The 23,963-nt window shown below is 39.6% G+C and overlaps 1 protein-coding gene across 4 annotated transcripts in view; it reads right to left on the bottom strand.

The window, feature by feature from the left end:
• LOC143213929 (prohormone-1) overlaps window positions 1-23,963 on the bottom strand; it is a 121,615-nt gene that overhangs the window by 9,796 nt on the left and 87,856 nt on the right. The window contains exons 1-2 of one of the 4 annotated variants that reach the window (XM_076434299.1): window positions 19,669-19,904; window positions 10,009-10,125 (exon numbers count right to left, since the gene is read on the bottom strand). In XM_076434299.1, coding sequence (XP_076290414.1) covers window positions 10,009-10,113 — 105 coding nt within the window. In that variant the 5' untranslated portion in view covers window positions 10,114-10,125; window positions 19,669-19,904. Of the gene's footprint in view, window positions 1-10,002; window positions 10,126-19,668; window positions 19,905-23,963 lie in introns of those variants that run through there. The other 3 variants (XM_076434297.1, XM_076434300.1, XM_076434298.1) reach the window with 3 other exon arrangements.

The following is a 23,963-nucleotide window of genomic DNA, read 5'->3' as shown; positions in this document are numbered from 1 at the left end:
CAATCGCCCGCCATATTGTAACGTTTAAGTACCAACACTTGCAGTTATGAAACATTCGAGACCTAGTCAAAACAAAAACTATTAGTAAGCAAGATGGCGGCGTCTGACGTTCGCCTTTCAATTAAAGAAAAATGCTCCCGAAGCCGCTGAAATGATTTGTCCTGCTTCGGGTGAAGGTGCAGTAACACATAAAACCTGTAAAAAGTGGTAACGGATATTTCGAAGCGGCGACTTCGATCTTTCTGATCGAGAACGTACCGGACAGGAACGAAAATTTGAGCAGCTGCTCTCTGAAAATTCCGCACAAACACTACATGAGCTGGCACTGCAACTTGCGGTGTCACAGAAAGCAACTTTCCATCGACTGAATAAGTTAGGATTGATTCAGAAACAAAGTCAGTGGGTATCGCACAAGCTCAGTTCTGAGAACAGAGAACAACGATGCGAAAGCAACAAGGGATGTCATTCGTTCTTTGGACTGGGAAGTCCTCCCATTTGCGGCTTACTCTTCTGACCTGGCTCCATCGGATTTTCATTTATTCCGATCACTTCAGCATCATTTAGCAGATACAAATTTCCAAACATTGGAAGAGATGCTAAAAAGTATTGACGAATTCATTACATCAAAACCGCCATCTTTTTTCCGTCAAGGAAAATTCGACAGTTGTCTGAAAGATGGACCAAAGTCATCGAAAATAATGGAGACGATTTGTCAAAGTTGTACACATACTTTAAAATAAATAGGATTATATTTATTGTTTACTATTTAAAATACTATTTTCCCCAGTTCTGCTCTCAACACAGTTTCCTTGTGATCGTATGTAATTGGGTTGTTTATGTGGACTGCGGTCTGGTCGATCACACTTATCGTTTTTCTGGTCATTTCGGTTATGTTCGGTAATTTTCGGTAATTTATTCTCTTCCGCCAGGAAATACTGTCGTACATCTCTCCACGCAGTTACCTTTTTCCGTTCCAACATACTTTTCTCGTCGCACACGCCATTATTTTCCCATCGACTTCCCCGCATTTCCTGCGACTTCCGAGAAGAGCTTCTCAGCTTCGTTAAACATACGGAGAAGCACAGTTGCACCATGCTTCTTCGAGAGACTCGCAGCCAAGTCCGCCACAGCTATCGTAACTTTTGCAAAGTTGCGAATATTTAACGGCCAGAATTTTTACGGCGACCCGTTAAATTAACGCCACAGGGCGCAGATGTGTCCCTGATGCGATCGCGGTTTCCCATCCGATGGTGCGCCGATAAATAATTTATTACCGTGTCGCCTTCGCCAGAAGAACATCTTTCGATCCAGTGTTGCTCTTTGTACAAACAAATCAGAAAAACGGATCGTCGAGCCGCGGAATCTCGTTACACCGACGACTCTCTTTGTAATCCATCTCGCGGATCTTTTCCCCAGCTGTTTCTCGAATAAGGAAAATTTAATTCGCCGCTCTTTGAAGCAGTGGCCGCGGTACCTACTCGAGCATTTCCCCCCCGTGTTTGTACAATTCGCGTTCATCGTTTCTGCACGATGTAGAGAAGAAGAAGCGAATTAGGCGAATAACAGAGAATTTTCCCGAGGAAATTCGTCGTCGCCAGTCTTCGAAACGACGAAGATCGATCGGCTGCGGCCTCCATAAAATTCCGAGCTTATCGGCGATGATAAGCACCGCGCAGGATATTGGAAAAACATTGTCCCTCGTTACACGGTCGAGTCGTATCGCTACCTTCGACGGCAAGGTACATCGTTGCGCAAAAGTTTCTTGGAGATCGGTCTCTGACAACTATTCTCTGACGCGCAGAATTTAAGTCGATCGACACGGCCCTGTTGTCGCATTTCGGTTCGGCAATGGTCTTCGAGATTGGACTCTAGGACTTTGTGCATTTTGGACGGAAGTGAGAAGTTTAATGCTAAACCTACCGAGCACTAGAGGCGATTAAAATGTTTTAACTTATAAAAATGGACAAAGCTCTATTTATTTGTATTCTCCGCAATTTTGATTACAATGTATGCTTGGAGAAAGAAATTTGCCGAATCAATTTCCATGCAAGCAACGTCATCGTTTCAATAATTGCAAAATCACAAAAATAAAACCGGTCTTGCATTTTAGAAAATGTTTTTGTTGACCGATGGCAAGACTACTGTAGATTTTTATGTTCTTGTTTTTTATTGAGAATAAAAATTGTGTTAATTATCAGACACGGGAGTAAAATTGCAAAAAAAAATTGTTGATTGTAGAAGACAGAGTTTTCTATAATTTAAAGTAACACTTCTTAATGGCACGCGAACACGACGATATTTTACATGAAGATCGACGTCGGCTCTGAAAACATGAACAACTTTCCTGACCATTGTGCAAGGCAACGATTTAAGAAGACGAAAAGACGATTTAAGAAAATTGTTCCTGGCGGTCGTTAGTAAATTCCAATGATCGCAGATGCAAAGCTGGTAAGGTTAATGGCAAAGGTTGCCGGCAAGTTCTAATCGCGTCGCGAATGAAATCGCAGCTTGCAATTTCCTCGCGGAACTGGTGCTTGGGAAGGAAACGGAGGTAGTTCTTCGCAGCTTCGGTTAACGAAGGAAATTCTGCGGGAAGGAACCGTTCGGTCATGCTAACGGAGATTAACGCGTTACAATTACCGTCGGTATTACACGCAAGCGAGGAAATCGAGAGAGAGAAAAGCGAGCGAGGAAATCGAGAGAGATAGAGATATATAGGGTAGAGAGAGAAGAGTGGAGCAATGCTATTGTATCGTGTGCCGAGAGGCTCCTTTGTCTTTGATCGCGACGAGGACTAAAGCGCGATTAAACCCGTATCTATGGATTATTAGAGACAGCGTTAATTGTTCTCCAGCCACCGCAACGCGACATTACCGAGGCATCCGAACGTCCACTTGAGCCCTGTCTAGGAATTAACTGCGAATACACCCGAGAGAGAGAGAGAGACTCTTGAGAAACACTGAGATTCTAGAATTGGCCCTCGACCGACTTGGCTGCCCGAAAGAAAATGTCAATGGGGCACAGTCGAGGACCCCGTTGGTTCCATCAGAATCTGAAGGGGGACCCATCGATTCGAATTTAGTTATGGTTGATCGGTTGGCGCTTTGATCACATATAGTTAATGGAGAGCTGCGATTAGGTCTAATGTCGAGATATTGATGTGATTGCGCTGGGAGCATGGTCGCATGATTGCGTGGGTGGTTTAAATGAAAGGTGTATCTTATACGTGGGACGTAATTAGTCAAAGGAATCGAGGAGGACCACAGGAGAACGATTAATTATGGGGATCTGTGAATGAGTGTAATACACTCGCGTAGAATGTAGTTTGAGAAATAGTTTAGAAAAAGAAGCGGTCGTATTAAGGCCAATCGTGACAGAAATTGGTTATATCAAGAATCTAATCGTGTCAGAAAATGTTCATATTGAATTACTTGTTTCAGAATGTGGTCATATTGTTTCTGATAGTGTTATGAAGTGGTCATGCTGCTTCTGATAGTATTATAAAGTGGTCATGTTGAATTTACTTGTGTCGGAATGTGGTCATAGTGTTTCTGATAGTGTCAGAAAGTGACCGTATGTGGTCTAAGCGTATCAGAAAGTGAGCACATCGAAACTACTCGTGTCAGAAAATGTTCATATTGATTTACTTGTTTCAGAATGTGGTCATATTGTTTCTGATAGTGTTATAAAGTGGTCACGCTGTTTCTGATAGTATTATAAAGTGGTCATGTTGAATTTACTTGTGTCGGAATGTGGTCATAGTGTTTCTGATAGTGTCAGAAAGTGACCATATGTGGTCTAAGCGTATCAGAAAGTGAGCATATCGAAACTACTCGTGTCAGAAAGCGATCACATCGAATCTAATCGCGTTAGAGAGTGAGATTGTATCGCCTCCAATCACATGAAAAGCGATCATATCGTTTCCAATCGGCCTGGAAATGATCCGCCGAGTCCAACCACGAAATAAATCGCACGACCAGTACCCTACAGTATTCTTGAGGTACCTTGGAAACGCCTGAATTCCCAGAATTCCACGAACACGTCCCATCAAACAGTTAATCCCGGTCGTTTTCAGGAAACAGGACGTCGAACCAAGGAAACTCTCGTTCCGGTAGAAGGGGGCCTCGTGCAACAGGTTCCACCCGTTTTCGTCGTCCTGCTTTAACCCTCGGCCACTAATCGCGACAACGGTTTCCGTTTGAGGGATCCGAGCGTATCGACCGAGGTTGGTTTATGCTAACCCGACCCTAAATGTTTCTCAACTGCGGTAGAACCTGCAACTCCCCAAGAAATCGAGAACGCGCGTGGAAGTTTACCAGGTTACAACGAAAACCTCTTTGAACCCCATGGAACTTTCTACTTTTCACGGTGCGTTGGCTCTTTGAAGCTGTCCCGCGTTTGCTAAAATGTCAAATTTATCCAAACTATTTCACTGAAACATTATTCACTCGGAGGTAGCCAAGACTTTGCATTATATATTTGATATATCATTAACAACTTATAGTATTTAATTGACGCGAATTCTTTGATCAACTCGGACAACTGTTTATTTCGCATGAAAATCCTCGGTGAAATGCCGAAACAAATCCAGAATGTAAAGATGTAAAATTCAAGAAATATTTACAAGCACAAACGAAAAACAATCACGTCGAGCTCTCTGCACGAAGCAAACCCATCGCAGTCTATCGAAAAAAACAAAAGTATCGACAGCTATCGAACAAAAACGAACGCAACACATATTTACATAATCTTCTGTATCCCGTGGCCGCTCCTACGAAACGCTCAGTGTATTTTACAAGTTCTATTTCCGCTAAAACTTTTACTGGCAGCAACTTGCCTCTATCGGAACTTCCAACGCGAGAGAACGCTTTTAACAAACAAGCTTTGCGGTCCATGTCTCGAACAGAATCTGTTACAAATAATTCTTCGCTCAACCCAGAACCCAATCGATTTGCGAGTGGAAGCTGTGGGGTGTAGCCCTTCTCGAAGGTCCACGTTAAAATTCCGTACAAGTTTATTCAAGTCCACTGTTTCTTTTTATTTTGTGCGCGTTTCTCCGGAAGAAACGGGACATGTACGGGGGGGTTATAGGGATCGGTGATGGGTCGAGAGCTGTCGGGCTGACGCATGGGCATTATATTAAAGCCCTTATATTAAAAGGGAGTGACCGAAACCCGACGGGACATCGTATTCCATTTGTCGGTGGCCGCGCGTGGTCGCAATGCGAGATCAGCCTCGTTCCTTCCGACGAGCTTCCCGTCGTCAGGGAAATTGTTCTGGCGAATGGGTCTTCCTAGGAAACGGAAGACGCTCTCGTTCCGGTGACGCAACCGTTGCGAACCGACCCGTCGATCCGCTAATTAATTGTCGGATTTAATTAATTTCCGAGCGGCCAAATTTGTTTCAAACCGCGTCAAAGCGAACCGGCACAAAAGAAAATGGAAAGCGGTCGAAAATGAACGGAAAGGATACGATAATACAGTGAGCGGTTAAATTGTTAGATCCACTTGATTAAATTGACGAGTTTATGGGCAAATTAATTCGTGGGCATCGTGATGAATTTAGTTTAAACGAAAATCATTTTGCGGTGTATTGTGTCAGTTCGCACTGTGAAGTTGAGACTCGAAGATTATTAATAGAGTGTGAATTATTTACATTTAAATCGATATCATTTCTGAAATTGTCGAAAGAGAAAATACATTTTTATCTAATTTCTCAGTCCTTTATAATTAACTTAGACGATTTTTATTTCGCATAAAATCGTCTATCAAGAGTTCCTATGAACCAAAATAAAATTCTAATTTGGTTTCATCAATTTATATCCAGCGGGAATACATGGATTACTTATTTCTTCTAAAAGATTCTAACAGAAAAGGAAGGTACAGTAATTTTCAGCGATTTCTCGCGGAGTCGCCATTGCAGGGCAAGTAGAGCATCTTAATTCTACCTGGGTTTTTCTCATTTTTACGCGTGTACCGGAGCGCATTTATCCGCGGCACACTTGCACTCCCAGCCATTTATCCAACGCAAATAAATTCAACAATGTAATATACTGTTCTAAATTATGTTATGGAAATTTTTCGCAGTTCCTCGGAGTCGCCGCTCGACTGCGAAATGTTCAAATGGCAGCAATTTGTTCCTCAAGTGTTCTAATTCGCTGGACTACACATCGAACTGGGAGTGCTGGGAGTTGAATTAATTTCATTTCTCGTAAATCACTCGCAAGCAACATTCGCTGTGCAGTATGCTAATGAAGAACGTACTAAATATCAATGTTGTCACTACAGTCTAAAAAGATTGTAAGCACAGCCGAATCGTCCAAGAAAAGACCTCGACACACGTGGAACTCAATAAGGAACTTTGACCTTAAATAAACGGGTTAGAAACAACGAAGTGGAGAATAAAAGAGAATTAATACGCATGGATTTGAATGGCTCTAACAAGAGCTGGAACAGTAAGGTCCTCCGCGATTCCCATTTTTATCAATTATACCTCGCGGCACGGGTTTCCATGGACCTCGCCCGGAGCGTCGCAATATTTAATTAAACGCAGCGTGGTCCTTTTGGCGAGTCATTTCGAAAAATGTAATGAAGAATAGTCCCGGGTCCCTCGAATGTCGTGGCACGAGTTACAAATGCGAAACAACAACGAGCGTAAAATTAATTCGACTTCATTGCGTGACGCACGTGGTCGCATAAACTGCGGGTCATTATGCAAAAACAAAATTTTCTATCAAAAGCGAAAATTGCCATTTCATTGTCAATAATCATGGCACTGTGTTTTACCGTGTTCAATTTCAGCCACCATTTTTGTCATGAATGCGTAAAATCAAACTTTTCTGCTCTGATTTTAAGAAACGGGAAATTGCTATTCCATTTTTAATGTTCTTAATGCGATGAAGATAATACATCGATATTTTATATGTTTTTTAATTGTTTTACTGTGTTCAATTCCAGCCGCCATTTTCTGCATTGATTTTACGAAACGGGGAATTGTCATTCCATTTTTAATGTTCTTAGTGCGATGAAAATAATACGTCGATATTCTTAAATTCGTGATATCGGCAACGATATTGCGTTGAATCGTGATAATAAAGATAACACGTGAAACAGGAGTACATGTCAAAAGAAACAGGCACCCCAGGCAGTCCAGGCCCTCGGGTACACAGAGCGGAACGAAAAATGAGGGCGCAACAATATTTAGCGATGCACCGCGACACGAATATCTACGAGTAAACAACGTTGCGTAAACGCGGAGCTCATAACGAATGTTTACGCGCGGCTATGTCGTCGGAAGCGCGCCAGTCGAAGCGCGGGTCACCGTGTGCACCTGCTAATTAGCGGCTGCGAGGCGCCAGAGAATTAAAAGAGTAATTACCATGGTCAAATTCGAGCTTATATACGGGACTATCTAGAATTCCTTTTGCCTCCCGTGATATTGCCGAAACCTCGTCGATCTCTGAACTTTTGTCAGTTCCGGTAAAAAAAAAAGTCTCACCGAGGTCTGTGTCTGCGTTTATTTTAGATCGTAAAGTTTCTTTCGCGTACTTTAGCTTGGATTTTCCACAGAATTTTTCGAACGCTTTTCCAGACACCGTTTAAAACCAGAAGCTGAAGCTGATTTTTTTAATGAGATTTTGCAAACTTGAACGATTCTGCGGAGTTCGAATGACTTTTTCCCGAATTCTGGTGAACACGTATTTGTGAAGGGAAGTCTCCCAGAACCCTTTTCAATGTTATTGCAATTTTCAGATCCCAACCGCTTAATATTCTATCGGCGCAAAAGTTTTTTCAATGTAGATAAATGTCCACAGTTTCTGGAAGACGCTCAAAGTGTTAACAGTAAACCTACCACGGTCAAATCACCGGTTTTATATTTTACAACCCTGAAAACTATAAAAACTCTAGCTATAAAAACTATTATATTAAAAATTCCGGTGAATATCAATATACAAGTGGTACAACTGAGCAGGGTATGATACTACATGTAAAAATAAGTCGAAAAAAAGGAATAACATTTTTTTGTTTGACACTTCGTTTTCGAGAAAATCGAGTTTGAATATGCAAAATTATCTTCAAGAACCACGCTTATATTAAAATGCACTAAAAAGGAGAAAATAATTTTTATCCTGGTTCTCTAAATAATATTTTCCCCAAAAAATTTTAAGCAATTTGTTCAAAATTTCTTCTGCTACAAGATTAATATATAAAATTTAAATAAAATCATGACATTAGAGTGACTATAAATAAAAGTTATTTATATTTATATAGTTAGCGGTCTACGCTTTTATTTTTATAGCCCTAATGTCATGATTTTATTAAAATTTTTATTAATTTTTCTATCTATTCCGACACTAGTTTTATAACGGAAGAAATTTTGAACAAATTGCTCAAAATTTTGGGGAAAAATATTAATAATCATTTAACTGGATTCTGTATTTTATGGAGAACCAGGAAAAAAATTATCTTCTCCTTTTCAGTGCATTTTAATATAAGCGTGGTTTTTAAAAAGTTTCTTTTATATATTTTATATCGACTTATTTTTACATGTAGTATCACCTCCTGCTCGGTTGTACCACCCGTCCGACCACAGCCTGTATTTACCAGATACTTTTAATGCTTGGTAGGTTTAGCGTTAACAAAATACCAAAATAAATGTTGTCCATTAAATGATCCTAATGTCGAACGAGTGTCTCGTCGGTCTAAATACCCAGCTATGCGTCAGCTGGGTCTAAATACCCAGTGTGTTAGTTCGTGCAAGTGGAGCAAGCGGATGATAGCGCCCAAGTAGAATGGGAACGTAATCGGTCAGACGGCCGGAGGAATTTCGAAATCAGCGTGCTTAGGAGACGACGTTCTTCCTGGAGAAGATCGAAACGAGTTCAAGACGAGCCTGGCCGTTTTCTTGGGCGAAAAAATCGGGGCCAACGGTGGCCGAAGACCGTAACGAGGCCCATTTGTCGGCGCTCGAGGGTCGCGAGTATGCGACTCTAACAAGCGCGACATTCTCCTCGCGAGTTTCTAATTTTTCTCATATGCCAGCCAGTCGCTATTACCTCCTACACGGTTTCCATTCGAACGAACGATACTCGACCGGAATCGTGCCGCAAGCATAACATCTCGATACGAAACGCGACAGACAAGAAGAATTACTTTTCCTTGACAATTCCTGGCGAACGATAATTACTACACTGCGGATTTTATGCCTTTTATGTAGGGTTGCCAGATCTTCTATATTTGATATGAGTCTTCTATATTTGAACTTGATCTCCTATATCATATTTGAATAGCATATAATTTTAAAAAATCTTTGTTTGAATAAAAAAGTTTAAAATGTGCTGTGTACCTATCTCATGTATACATAATTGCAGTTTTCACTACTTCTTCTATATTTGGATAAGACATTTCCGGCAATCCTACTTTTATGGCAAGAACAAATCGATTTGAAAAAAACGGTAAAAAAATTATTAAGACCTAATATTAAGAAATTAATTTTACCACTTTAATTTGACCTTCAACTTTATTTTGCAAGATCCATAGTATAATAATTACTTTAGAAAAGTGCTTCTGTGACAATTTATTTACACAGGGGGTATATAGAAATTATATGTCGCGACTTAATATATCTGTACAATAGATTTTACACTCTACACCTCCGGTTGGTGGAAATTGATGTACGAAAACTGCAGAAAAATTAAATTTGACCTGAACTTCAAGGTGAAAAGGTGAACAATTCTTTTTTATTGCATCGCATTCAATTCATCACAAGGATAGAAAGTGCAATAGAAATCGTAACAAAATGTTGACAATTTTGACCATGAAATTAATTTTATAAATAAAACTTCCACTTGAGTTTCCCTGTTTCGATGGTACTAGAATTTCATCTAATTTCTTTATCGCCGCGGCACAAATTTGTCCGAACCTTTTCCTGCCTCCAAGAAAAATAAGGATTGCCGATGCGTTCCCATTCTACTGACAAGCTGGCAAGCGTTTTGCTACTTACGTCTACCTCGTTCAAGAGTCTCTCTTTGTCACCGGCCGGCAGAGCCGTGGACCAGTCGACTAGGATCATCAGAACCGTGGCGAGGAGCACGGCAATTCGCAGCGACGACATGATCTCTTCAATCTGCAACAATCATTTTCCAAAATGCTGTATACTTCACACAATCCTCGATGATTGTCCATTTTCCAACCTCTTACATTCTTTCATAGACTGACAAATTCGATCATTCTTTTGCACTATCCAATTCTCCGACCTTCATTAACACTAAACCTACCGAGCCTTGAAAGTATTAGGTCGGAAAGGAAGTTCTTACGGTTTTTGTTATTTTGATTTTATAGTAAAAACCGCAAGAACTTTCTTTCGAACCTAATAATTGGTACATGTTCCCTTATAAAAATTACAAGATTAATTATTATTTAGAAATGCGGCTCCTTTCTGCGGCTTCTATTATAATACGTGCTCTGCTAAAGATATTTATACAACCAATTCTCATAAAATCATTTTTATTGTTTCAATAATTGAAGGGGTGGATGGATAAAGATGTCAAGTAACAAATTGTTTGTTTTCTGTAACAGAGTTTTTAGCGAAGTATGTTGTCGTTTTTTGATGAATGAAGATAATAACACAAATCAATTACGATAATAATTATCTTCATTCATCAAAAAAGGGCAACATATTTTGTTAAAAACTCTTTTACAGAAAACAAACTTAACACCTTTATCCATCCACCCGTTCAATTGTAACATAATAAATCTGGAACCGGTCATTTTGACCGGTGGTGGTAGATTTAGTGTTAAAAAATATTTTTCTGTTGGAACGAAGATCGAACTTTCTTAAAATCTTAAAAATATTTTTCTATAGTGACCCACGCACCCGCTGCGTTTTAAAACAAAGCTCGATCATTTTCGCCATCGTTCCCTACGAATTTGTACAAACACAGACCGAATAATACGCCTGCATTTTTAGAAATTTTTTCCGCGAATTAATTCACCGTAGAATCGAAGGACGACGAAGCTTCCTCTTTCCAACGACCTCTGAAAAATTTAGATACAATTGTTTTAGTCGTTTTATCGAGCTTTCAACGAAAATTCAACGATTTGCGTGACCGAATTTGTTTTTGTTTCAGTTCCATAAAACAGACGGAAAAAATCGTATATCAATTTTTAAGGCATCGTTGTGAAGAGAGAGCTTGTACCTTTAAATCCATGGTATAATCGTACATGAAAAAAATTTTACAAAATTGTAGGGATGTTTGAATCTGCAGTATTTTTAAGAAAAATCGTGTCTCGATATTAATGTATACATATGTTCTTCGTTTTTGTTTTGATGAAACAAACTTTGGAACGATTGAACCTTGAAAATCGTTCTCCGACCGAGAAGACTCGGTCGACTATCATTGAATTGAATGGCTGGGCTATTTTTCTTAATTACAGTGGTCGGGACACGGCCCAGCCGGGCCAATGATCGCTTAACGAGAACGAATGAGGTCCTAACGCGGCTCGTTATCACCGTAATTCGTTCTGTTTCGTCTTGTTCCGACCAACAGGATTTTAAGGACTCTTTATTAATTCGTTTAATGATATTGTCCCAATAAATTCGAACCTTTTCTGCCGCTTTGTTCGTAAGACTGCTCCAATTTACTGCTTCGACACAATTACAATGCCATCAAAATGGCGGATTCCAGATTTTTCTTGCTCAATTCGTGCAGTTATACTTTCTTGGAAGATTTTTTAGTATACGTATTTATTCTAGTACATGTTACCGCAAAAATCTTATGAAATCTGAACAAATTCAATCTTGCGATTGTCATAAAAAGTGTTATCATCTTTAAAAGTGACTTTTATGCATTGCCCTATAAATTAGCAAAAATGAATTTAGAATTTGTGTAATATTTGTTATAATATACGGTTCAATAAAGAAATCTACTGAATTATTTCACATGGGCATTTTTTGTAATTGCATTAATTGTAAAATGAAATATCATAAATTTCAATATCAAATGTTCATCAAAAGACAAAGTGTTTATCGTTAACAGACAAATCAAATTTGACATTGAATCGATACAAAAAGGGGACAAAAATTGACAAATGGTGAAAAGTGTGGTGACGTCTATTCGGAGCTTGTCAACGCGAAACCGGCGCGAAAGATGAAAAATTCGCGGTCTGGGAGGCGTTCATCCACGTTCTATTGAAACGAGAGACGAAATTGATCGGAGATCGATCGAGAGAGCGAATCACACGTGGAATTCATCGAGAGAGAGAGAAAGAGAGAGTGATGAGAGACGATTCGAGGAGCGTTGATTGTGAATCCTTGACAGTTAGTTTTATTCGTTTGCCGGCGGCACGACACCGGCTGCAAAATTCCCTAGCGAATCGACAGTATTCGACGATTCGATTCCGCTCGATGAACGACGGCCGGCTGTCGTTGACAGAACGACACCGCGTCCGTGAAAATTTCGCCGATGGAAATTGCCAATTATATGGAACAGCATCTCCAAATTTGGTGGCCTCAACAAAAAGGGTGCATTCACCTTCACATTATACGGGGTGAGTAACGTTTACTTTTTTCCTCAAAATGGGACATCTATTAATTTTTAGTTCATAGTATGTGTATTCAAGAAAACGCATATTTCTTCATAGTTTCTATTTATTAATTGAAAAAAAAACAGGAGTGAACACGTGAAAATAAGTAATTGATGTGGTCTAATATTTTTCTGAAGAACAAACTCTTCAGTGTATGTGTGCATTCGCAACCGAGGAGCGAGCGAACTAGCAGGCTTCTGTCGAAGCGTCGTTTTTAAAAAGTTTCTTTTATATATTTTTTTATTTTCTACTTTTTAGTTTTTTTTTAAATAGTAAGATATGGAAACGCAAGATATGGGAAATACGCGAGATAGAATGAGGGGATGACTCCGAGAGACGACGTCTCTTGATGGAGTCCGAAATTGTCCTAAATGGAACTGAATGAGCGGAACACCACAACCACACTGAGCTCCTTCGGTGCGAAGTGGGTCAGTGGAGTGGGAACGCGTAGTGGAGTGGGGAGCGCTAGCGCACGGAGTGGGGATCGTTGAACGCAATGACATACTATCGAGCGTCGCGCGGCGAGGTGTGCCAGTTAATATTTAAATATTTTTTCTCCCAGACGCACAGTTTTTTTTAAAATTTGTTATTTTATATTGCATTGTCATCCAATTCTGAGCTATGTTGGAAGTTTCAAGTCTCTAGCTCATCGGGAAGTGGTTTAAAATTCGATTACAAGATTTGACGCATACAACAACAACTCCGCAAGCGAATATAAATGTGATAAATAAAAACGGGACTTATGGTCACATTAAGGATGAGGCAACTAGCTTGATCACCTCGAATCTGAATTATGCACAGCTGATCAAACTTTCGTGAATATCTCGGTAATCATTAGCTTTAGAACAAACAATGATAAATACTTCTTTACATGTAAATACGTCCGGATATAGGACGCTTCGAGCCATTTATCTTTCTCCTTTGGCATTTTTTCGTAAATGCATTAATAACGGGGTTATGGCCTGAAACAATTGCGCGGATCACCCTGTACATTGTACGGTTTATACGGCTTTGAGAGATTATTTAACTCGTATGGAACAATGGCAGGCGCAGCTGCCAGTTTAAGCTTTGTTTTCGAACGCAGCACTCGGATCCCACCCATTATAGCAGAATCTAAAATGAAAACAAACTGCTGGAACAATTGAGAAGACAATAAATAATGGACTTAAAAATTATTCGAATGCAGGGACCATAACTGTTATAACCAAAAATTTAAAAAGTCGTAGAATAACAAGTATTTCATCGACTAAAATCGTATTGGTTAATGACAAGGATTGTAAGTAACCGAAAAATTTTTTCTGTTGTTGGTAAATTCTATCGTTGAGAGAAATTCATTTCGATCACTTATAACTTATAACAGTTATCAATGAGAGAAATTTATTTCGATCGCGCTGATAACAGTTATTGATGAAGGATATTTGTAATAGTTATTATTAACTAGTACAATTATTTCATAAATTTTTTATTCGTAAAATTAATTGCTAAAATCAAAATTTAATGTGACAAACAAAAAGATTTTGTGTTGTTCTTATTCTTTTCTGTTGATTCCTCTTGGTGTACGAAACCTTCTCAATGAATTCCACAGGCTTGCTCCATCCGAAAAAGAGTAGACAAGTCAATAAATAAGCAACCAAAGTGAATTTTCTCAACAATGATTATTATGAACAAGTGAAAAGAAAATCGATCATCGATAACTGTTATGAGCGATCGAAATAAACTCTCATTGATAACTGCTTTGATCAATCGAAACAGTTTTTCTTCATCGATAACAGTCATCGAGGAGGATCCAATATTTTTGGATACTAATAACTGTTATTTGTAACCAAAAAGTATAAAAATCGATATTTTTTGATCATTTTGTTCTTCGAATTTTGTGTACATTATCTTAAATTTCAATAATAATCAACTTTTTATAAATGATTTTCTTGTGTGTTATTAATGGTTTTCTTGAATGTCGTTCTTGTACGATTGTTTTTGTACCAAGCTATAACAGTGCAAACATGCGCGTCCTAATTTAATATCAATCGCACTTTCTACGTACTGCGCGCGAGTTCAAAGGCAGATTTGCATCGAATCGAATGTCAAAATGGTTGAAACGAGAACATTTAAAAAAAGAAAGGTCAATCTCACCCCTCGAGAAAATATCGCGAACGGTCCCTTCTGTTTTATTTTTCCGGTAGATTTATTTATTGAATTATTTATGAGCAACTGGGCAGTGAGAGTGACAAGTAACCGAGCGAGCACTCGGCACGATTATCAGATTAATTAACGAATTATCCGGTCGATGGATGCTCTTCGCTCGTGCACTGGATAAGTCGCGATAGAGGACGAACGTGTTCGCTTGCAGGACCGAAGGAAACGATTTTTCAAATGCAACGACCTAATACGTCCCGGCTAACCAATTTCAGCCTGCGGTCCGCGGCTAATTGCCTGGAACTCGAGCACGCTTCGCTTAAATAATCTACGACTCGGTGTACCTATGTTGCAACCGCGATAATAATAATAATAATGGGAATAATATTAATAATGTCTCGTTGTTGGGCGTCGAATTCGGACAAAAAGCTAATCCCGTATAACCGCAAATAAATTGTTCAAAATGTAACACGTGAGCTGCATCAAAAATTGAAGAGCCAAAGAAAAATTATTCGAATTGTAACACATGAACTTTATCAAAAATTGAACAGACAAAGGAAAATTGTAGAAAATGTGACACATGATCTCTATCAAAATTGAAGAGTCAAAGAAAAATGGTTCGAAACGTAACACGTAAACTTTATCAAAAGTTGAACAGCCAAAGTAAAATTGTACAAAATGTAACAAGAGATCTATATCAAAAGTAGAAGAGCTTTAAAAAGATTGTGCAAAATGTGACACGTGATCTTTATCAAAAATTGAAGAGTCGAAGAAAAATTGTACAAAACGTGACACGTAAACTTTATAAAAAGTTGAACAGCCAAAGTAAAATTGTACAAAATGTAACACGTGATCTATATCAAAAGTAGAAGAGCTTTAAAAAGATTGTGCAAAATGTGACACGTGAACTTTATCTAAAATTGCACAGCCAAAGAAAAATTGTACAACACGTAGCACATAAACTTTATAAAAAGTTGAACAGCCAAAGTAAAATTGTACAAAATGTAACAAGAGATCTATATCAAAAGTAGAAGAGCTTTAAAAAGATTGTGCAAAATGTGACACGTGATCTTTATCAAAAATTGAAGAGTCAAAGAAAAATTGTACAAAACGTGACACGTAAACTTTATAAAAAGTTGAACAGCCAAAGTAAAATTGTACAAAATGTAACACGTGATCTATATCAAAAGTAGAAGAGCTTTAAAAAGATTGTGTAAAATGTGACACGTGAACTTTATCTAAAATTGCACAGCCAAAGAAAAATTGTCCAACACGTAGCACATAAACTTTATAAAAAGTTGAACAGCCAAAGAAAAATGGCACAAAACGTAACACGTAAACTTTATAAAAAGTTGAACAGCCAAAGTAAAATTGTACAAAATGTAAAACGTGATCTTTATCGAAAGTAGAAGAGCTTTAAAAAGATTGTGTAAAATGTGACACGTGAACTTTATATAAAGTTGAACAGCCAAAGTAAAATTGTACAAACTTAACACGCGAATTTTATCAAAAATTGAATAGTCAAAGAGTCGTCTCCACAAACACCATTGAGTCATGCTACAGAAATAAAAATAGCGTTACAATTTTGTCGTCCAACGCTAGAAATTCTGAAAAACAGTTCTATCCAACTTCAAAGTAACGTGGACAAATTTCAACTTCAGCGAAATCGGTTTCGCCAAGTTCTGCTTTTCTACAGTCACATACGTTGACGAATGAAAGGTTAACTTGTTGACTGCTATAACAGAGTCCATAAAAGTCACACGAAACCGGAACAACTTATTTCATAACGCCAGAATAGAGAAAACCAAAGATTTATTGTAGCTACTACTTCTGTAACTCACGTTGTTATTATGTTAGTCGCACGCCATTGTGTTGATAATTCTATCTTGTCTACCGCGTTGTATATTTTATGTTATGTATTTTATTTAGTAAAAAATACTGTATTATCTACTTTACATCTTCCAAATAATCGAAAACATTTTTCAACATTTGTTTCCGCGAATATCAGCAACAAACCAAAAAGAAGGATAGGAAGACTCGAGTGGCTATAGCTCGCAACAAAAATTGATTGGCAAATTTCAGAAATTAAATTGCTCTAAGCGATCAAGAAATCTCCCCCGTTTAATTTAATCTCGCAGTTTACTCCAGCATTGCTGTCTCGAAATACGCGTTCCCGCGACCTTCCTCTATGCAGCATCACGCACAGTTAACTTTGGAAAAATGGCGGGCAATATTCGAATGGCAGCCGCCGCCGCCTCCGGCACGTTTGCCGAGGATTATCCGAGAAAATCTGAGCTACGAAGCTGCGAGATTGCCGACAAAGTTCCCTTGCCCATTCGATATAGGCCCGTTAATCTTTGTGCTGCTAGTGAAGGATCGATTCGCAGCGTCGATTTTATGCCGTACTATCAGTAGTGTCTTATCAGTAGATTGCGAGCGTTAGCTCGTTTGTGGCATTTTTACCGAGCGTCGCAATTAACCTCTTCAGAGACGGATTTTCTACATATTTAATTTCCAGTTTTCATTAAAACATTATCAGTGCTCCCATGCGACCAGCATTTCACTTTTATTGTCGAGAGATTCTCCAGGGACTAGTTCACCAACAGATTACAATTTTAATTTTTAAATCTGCGTAAAATTATTTGAATTTTTAAATCCAGATAAAATTATTTTAATGAAAAAAGTTCAGCGTGTGATTAACGTCATCGGAGACGGAATTTTTCGAAGTGAGAAAAATTATAATTGAGATCTTTGGTTGATTGAAAATATTATCGGTACGACGAGAGATTATTATATTTTAAGAGATTCTCCGGTTAAACAGATTGTGATTTTGCTTTACCCAGAATAATTTCTAATTACGAAAGATGAACGTACACGTACGTGTTAGTGTTCCTGAACGGGTTAAATGAACATTAATTCCGCATACACTCCGAGGTTCAATTGTATTGTGGATACTTAATCTTTACGAAATCGAAGTTGAGAAAGACTCATCGGTAACTCGATTGTAATCTGGACATTGCGACTGTCGAGCGTTGCGATTGAGAGTAAAAGTTTGAAATGCAATTTGACTTATTCTGCTAATCACTCCGGTCAGGATTAAAACAATGTACAACAAGATGAGATTATGCTGAAGCTGTGCTCAAGGTACAGGAAAACACGGGTTTTAATCGTAGCATGACGAAAACGTCAGATTTGAATTTACGAAATTAAAATGAAATTTTGATGTGTAGTTTAATTTCAATGTGTGTACGTATTAATATTAACGCGCCGTTCGCCTGATTCGCATCGACGATGCAGAAGAACCTCGCTGAAACAATGCACTTGCAAAATCTTGTCTATCCTAATGGACCAAAGGGAACCTACTTGAAAATGCGACAAAGGGGAAGAAGAAGCTTCCGCGAGAATTCGGAAAGTTTGCGAAACGGAACCGTGCAACCTAGATTCTGAAACAACACTTTACTTTGTACAACTTGATTTTCGAACTTGAACGCGTCTTGCGACGAAAACGAATCTGTTAAGTTCGTTTTAACACATTCTATCTTTTCATGACTGAAATTATAAAGATGCTCCCATTAGAAATTTTTATCATAATGCGTGCTTGAGTGAAGAAATTTATTGAGTAAATTGTGAAAAATCTCAATACGTTCAGTCATGTAATTTTTATAAATAATGTATATCCGATACATTTTGTACCCGGTACAGTTAGTGTTAATAGCCCGTGGCATGAATAAAATTTACAATCTCAATTATTATCTTCCTGAAAGATACCTAAAGAACATTTTCAAAGCTAATACAAAGAATGTTCTGCTGCATAAAGATCAGCAATCTTCTTATACTGTTTCCACCTCGTTTCATTATTACCTCGCCAGGTTTCACCTCGTGTTAAAATTATGTGAAGATGAAACAAATTATTCGACTCCAATTCCTCGCAACTGATGCAGCAGATTTTATTTTCGTAGAGATCTCAGAAGCACAAGACACCCTCAAAGCTACGAATGTCATTACGAATTTTCTTTCAGATGTACAATCTGTTATACCGTTATCACTAGATTGCGGATCTTTATTATTGTACAACGATTGAAACGCGTGATAATCCGAACTCTCGCAAGGAATTTATTTCAGTTTATCTGTGAAATCGGATCTTCAAAGTGACTCTCAAGAATTTTCTTAAAAGATCTCTTGAAAATCGACTTTAAGGGTTCTTGTGCATGGGGGCGTAGAAAAATAAAATTTGAGAGTATGGGGTCGCCAAAAAATGGAATTGAGAGCGCGGGGCGCACGGAAATAAAATGCGGGAGCGCAGAAATTATTCTTTAAAAATATTTGAATAAAATTTTGGATATCACCCCTTAATAATATTAAACTTTCCGTAGTTTAAAATTGAAATGAAAAACACGGGGGCACACATAAATGAAATATGGAAGCACGGGGACGCACATAAATAAAATGTAATAGCACAGGGGCGTCCAAAACCCGAAAGTAGCGAGAACGAGGGTTCGCAAAAACCAGATTGAGAATATCGGGGCGCTCAGAAATAAAATATGAAAGCATGGGGGCACCCCAAAACCAAAAATGAAATTGGAAACGCACAAAAATAAAATGTGAAAGCACGGGGGCGTTCCAAAGTCGATAAATGCAGAGTACGCGAGCACTTAAAAATTAAATTGAGAACACGGGAGCGCTCAAAAATTAAATTGTGAACACGGGAGCGCCGAAAAATAAAATTGAGTGCACAGGTGCGCAGAAAAATTAAATTCAGAGCACAGGTGCGCAGAAAAATTAAATTTGAGAACACGGGTGCTCGCGAAAACCGAAAACGAGGAGCACGGGGCGCCTAAAATTGAAACGTAGAAAGTACGGGGGCGCCAAAAAATAAGATGGAGAGGCCGGTGGCGCTCTCGTTTGGGCGCGCGCGAAATAAAAGGAGGTTGAATCAGGAATGAGAAAATACCTCGTGTAAGGTGACGAAGGAGCTAGCGACGTGGGGTTGCGCGATCCAGGGTTCCAGGGGTTGTGTCGGGTGGTTGTTGTTTTTGGCTCGCGGCGACAAGCGGCAAAGCAAGGATCGGTGCCTTCACACACAGGGGACAGAGTGACTGAGCTTGCAAGCACGCGACCACTTTATATCCGAGACACGGACTGGGTCGGCGCTGTTGGCGGTGGTAACGTCGCGCTACCGGTTCGCTCGGTGGTGGAAAACTCACCCCCGCCAGCCCACACCGGCTTTCCGAGCCACTCTTTCTCGCAACTCTCCCCGAGCTCGACCGTACACGCGTTCTGTCCAACCCCCTTTTTCCTACCCCTTCCACCCCCCTGCAGCTCTTTTGCCACCCCTGGCCACCCTATCTGGGAACAATGATGCGAACGAGGCGAACCGTCCCGTTTGGTCTCCCACGACGAGAAGTCTCTCGCGACGAAACGAGACAACGATGGCTGCTCGATGGACCCCTTTGTTGCCAGTTGTCCGTCGAATTCCATTTCTGAGCGACTCTTCCGCGCTCGCGAGCTTGTCGATCTTGTTCGGCAATTCTTCGATCCTTCATAGGGGCAAGTTGATCAATTTTCTCAGTCTCTCACTTTTGTGATTCTACTCGAGTCAATTACGTAAAATACAGTCCGCTAAAATATTCTTTGTACCTTGCTCTTTGTTAATACGATTTTCAATAATTGTGCCGTACCAAAAGGAAGCTTAGAAATCTTATTAGACGAGGTTACTGGGGCTGAATTGTTGTTGCTATTGAAGGATAGACATAGACTTTTAAAAATTATGAAATAAACACCGGTAGGTAATGTATTGATATTTGGATAGGCTTAAAAAGACGATCGCTTTTTTCAATATTGGACTATACGACGCGAATATTTTCGAGAAGTTAGAACAATTAGTTACTACATACTAAGAGTTGTATTTTACAACTTTTCTGTGTGGGCCGGTATTGAAAATTTAAATAACACGTTTTGCAGATCTGTACCAATTATATACATTGTAGAAACTTAATCGGAATTTGATTTCGATGTTCTATTCAATAGATTTGCCTGTCATTGTATCAATTTCCCCCTACTGTTGCTCGTGGATTGTTTTAAACGTTTCAATTAATAAATGCAGTGCCGAATGAGCCGTGCACAGGTCGAAACGATTAACTATCTCTCGAGTTGTTTTCCATTTAAAACGCTTCAGTTCCGTTCAGTACTTTAATTAAGTCACGTCGAAAAGTGTCAGAACCTTTGAAATTCTAAAAGCTCGCTTAGAAAGCCTTGTGTAGCCCGAAAGCTTCGAAATTTTGGACAGTCTTAGGAGAAGACTTAATAATTTGAAAAAGCTCAAAAATTTTGAAAAGGTCCACATTTTTTTAGTTCCAAAGTTTTTGAAAATTTCAAACACGACGATTTCAAAGCTTCCGAAATCGTAAAAGTAGTTCTCAAGAATCACACAACTCCAAGTCTTGGAAACACAATCTGAAATTGCGAATGTGTAATTCTCAAAAATCTCGGACAGCTTCAGATCGATTTAAAAAGTCGACGAATTGTAACAAGCCGAAATTATTCCACTATTACGAAGATCTCGAGAGTCCACGAAAAAGTTTAAAAAAATATCAAGAAGCCCGAGTGCTTGGAAAACTAGAAATGATTTTCCATACAAGCTTTTAAAAGCTTAATACCATTTACTTTTCCAGAGCAGTACACATCTCGCTCGCATTATAGTAACCACATTCGACGCGTTCGCAGCAGAATCCGATATTCGCTGAAATTTTGCACGCACTAATTGCTCGTGTTACCGAGTGGAATCCTGGAAGAGGCGAGAAAAAACCCGACCAAATGTTTGCATATTTTGAATATTCTATTTACATTTCCCGGTGTGTTTCAAGTGCGCGAACGTTCACGATTTCTACGAGCATTCGATAGGGACTGCTGCTAGTTTCCAAATCTGATTGAAATCGCGTTTCGAATTGCTTGCGCAGATCATTCCAAATATCAATATACCAATATCGGTGATCAAATGTCAAAGAAAAACGCGTTAATTCTCGCATTCAAGGTGCATATGTATATTTCTAGCACCGAGAAAAAATAATAAAATGTCCCTAGACAAATAATCGCGTGTGATCGTGTTGCCTAACAAGATAAATGTCATCGATAGTCTCGAAAAGGTCCACGGCTCTCAAATGCTTCAGCAGCCCGGCACAGTGACAGCCAATTGTTCGCAGACAGCGTGACAATATTCTGCCACGGGCCATCCATTGTCTATATATTGCGGTACAGGTAGTTTTTAATCGAGACCCGCTCGCATGTCCCATCGTTTGCTTTCAATTACCGGAACTCAAATTCGATCCGACCGATTACCCCCGGTCGATAGTAATTCCCGACATTTAACTCCATCAATTGTTTATTCAATCCTCGACCACGATGATCTATCCAATTTTTAACGCGATCGATAACTACGCTCAATTAACAATTCAATTAGCTGCTTAACGGGCCGATCGAATCCACCGATAACTGTTAAACTATTAAACATTTCCGTTGAACGTAATCTGGTACCAGCACTCTGAAACTCAACTGTATTCTCGGGATAAGCTGGATTCGCTGGACACTCTGGGTAAGTATATTAAATTTTACTCAAGTTCAACTTCTTCAAACTTGCCAACAAAATCCAAGCTCGCCAGGCACCTTACCCTTCCGCCTTTGCTTCCCCCACTCTCCTATTAAAGCTAACTTAGCTTGCTCCAAGAGGTACGCGTCAGCGTTAGTGGGAATAGTGGGGGAAGCAAAGGCGGGCCTCGCTGCGCAGCTGGGCGAGGAGCGGAAGTGTAAGGGGCCTGGCGAGACTCGCATGTGGCAACCCTGCCGGAGAGTCACAGTCGTCGGCACAGTCCAAAGGCCCGAGCGATTAATTGACGATTAACGTTTCGGGTGCAAGGACGGACAGCGTATGGGAAAGAAAGAGACGCGGAGAGTCGCAGTCGCTTCGGCCGCACGCGATCTCTCTTTACACTCTCTTTACCTCTGCGATCGATGCAAACGAACCTCCCCGAGGCTTTCGCGTCGATAGAGGATTTACTGTATATTGCCATGAAGAGTGGGCAATGAAGAGAAAAATCGTGTCAGGTGGATGGTGGTCAGTCCGGAGGGATCAAAAATCGCATGACGTGTCCAGGGGCGGCCGAAACAATATTTGGACAGGACCGAGAATTGCGGGACGGTCTGGTTGAAATTCGGCAGCGGTTGTCCAAGCCAGGAATGTCTCATCGGCGAAAATATGCGTGCCGGTATGCGAGACGGTGCGGTTTCGCGTGCCACGAGCCATGAGCCATAGTTTATCCCTTTCTCACCCCTCTCATCAGCCGTTTCTCACCCCCCTTGTGCTGCAACCCTTCCGGTGGGCAACCGCCGTTTCTGGCGCACTCGACACCGTCAACTGTCTTCGTTGAATTACCATGACACGCGACCGATCCAGTCCATCGACGCGCGCGGAATTTCACGCAAACAGGTGCGAATCGGGTTCGCTCTACTGCCTCGCCCACCTTTGCGCATCCGTTCGACCAGCTTCGCATTAATTCGCCAATCGATTTCCGTGTCGATGATTGCCGTCGACGGACAAACCTCTGTTTCATTGACACTAGCTGTGCAAATAAATTCGGTACCGTTTTTAATTATATTCAGACTTCATACAGGAAGTATACAAAATTGTGTTTCGAAGTGTTTGCCAACATTTTGACGAAATCTTCAGAATGTGTACCATTGATACCGATCTAGAAACCGTATTTTTTACATTTTCCTGGTATTTTTCCTTGTAATTTCGACAAATTGCAATAGCAAGTGAATATTAAATATTTTATTTCATTTAAAACTGACTTTCATTTAAAAATGACTACACTTAACATGTGATAATTTCGTAAAGAATTATCGCACCACAATGAATGAATGACTTTAACTCATTTTAAAGCTGGAAACCTCTAGATTCATTCCGCGTTGTTCAGTTTATTCTAGCATGTTTTTTCACGATGTAACGCGCGAGAAACTGGAGACCTGTTTTTTTTCTCGAAAATGCTACACATTCGATCGTCTGTGGAAACTTTGAAAAATTTTTTTCGTGAATGAAACTATGAAATTCAAAGACACGAATTCGAAGACTGAAGCTTCCTCTTTACAACGACACCTTGAAAATTGATGTATGATTTTTTCTAGTCGTTTTATCGAACTTCGAATGGAAGGTGTGCCGGCAAGTTTGCGCTAATGATTACGACCGAACTGGTT

This window comes from Lasioglossum baleicum, chromosome 12, assembly GCF_051020765.1.
Source record: "Lasioglossum baleicum chromosome 12, iyLasBale1, whole genome shotgun sequence".
NCBI lineage: Eukaryota > Metazoa > Arthropoda > Insecta > Hymenoptera > Halictidae > Lasioglossum > Lasioglossum baleicum.
The sequence above is the reverse complement of the archived record's forward strand: the minus strand, read 5'-3'. Positions and strand labels throughout refer to the sequence as shown.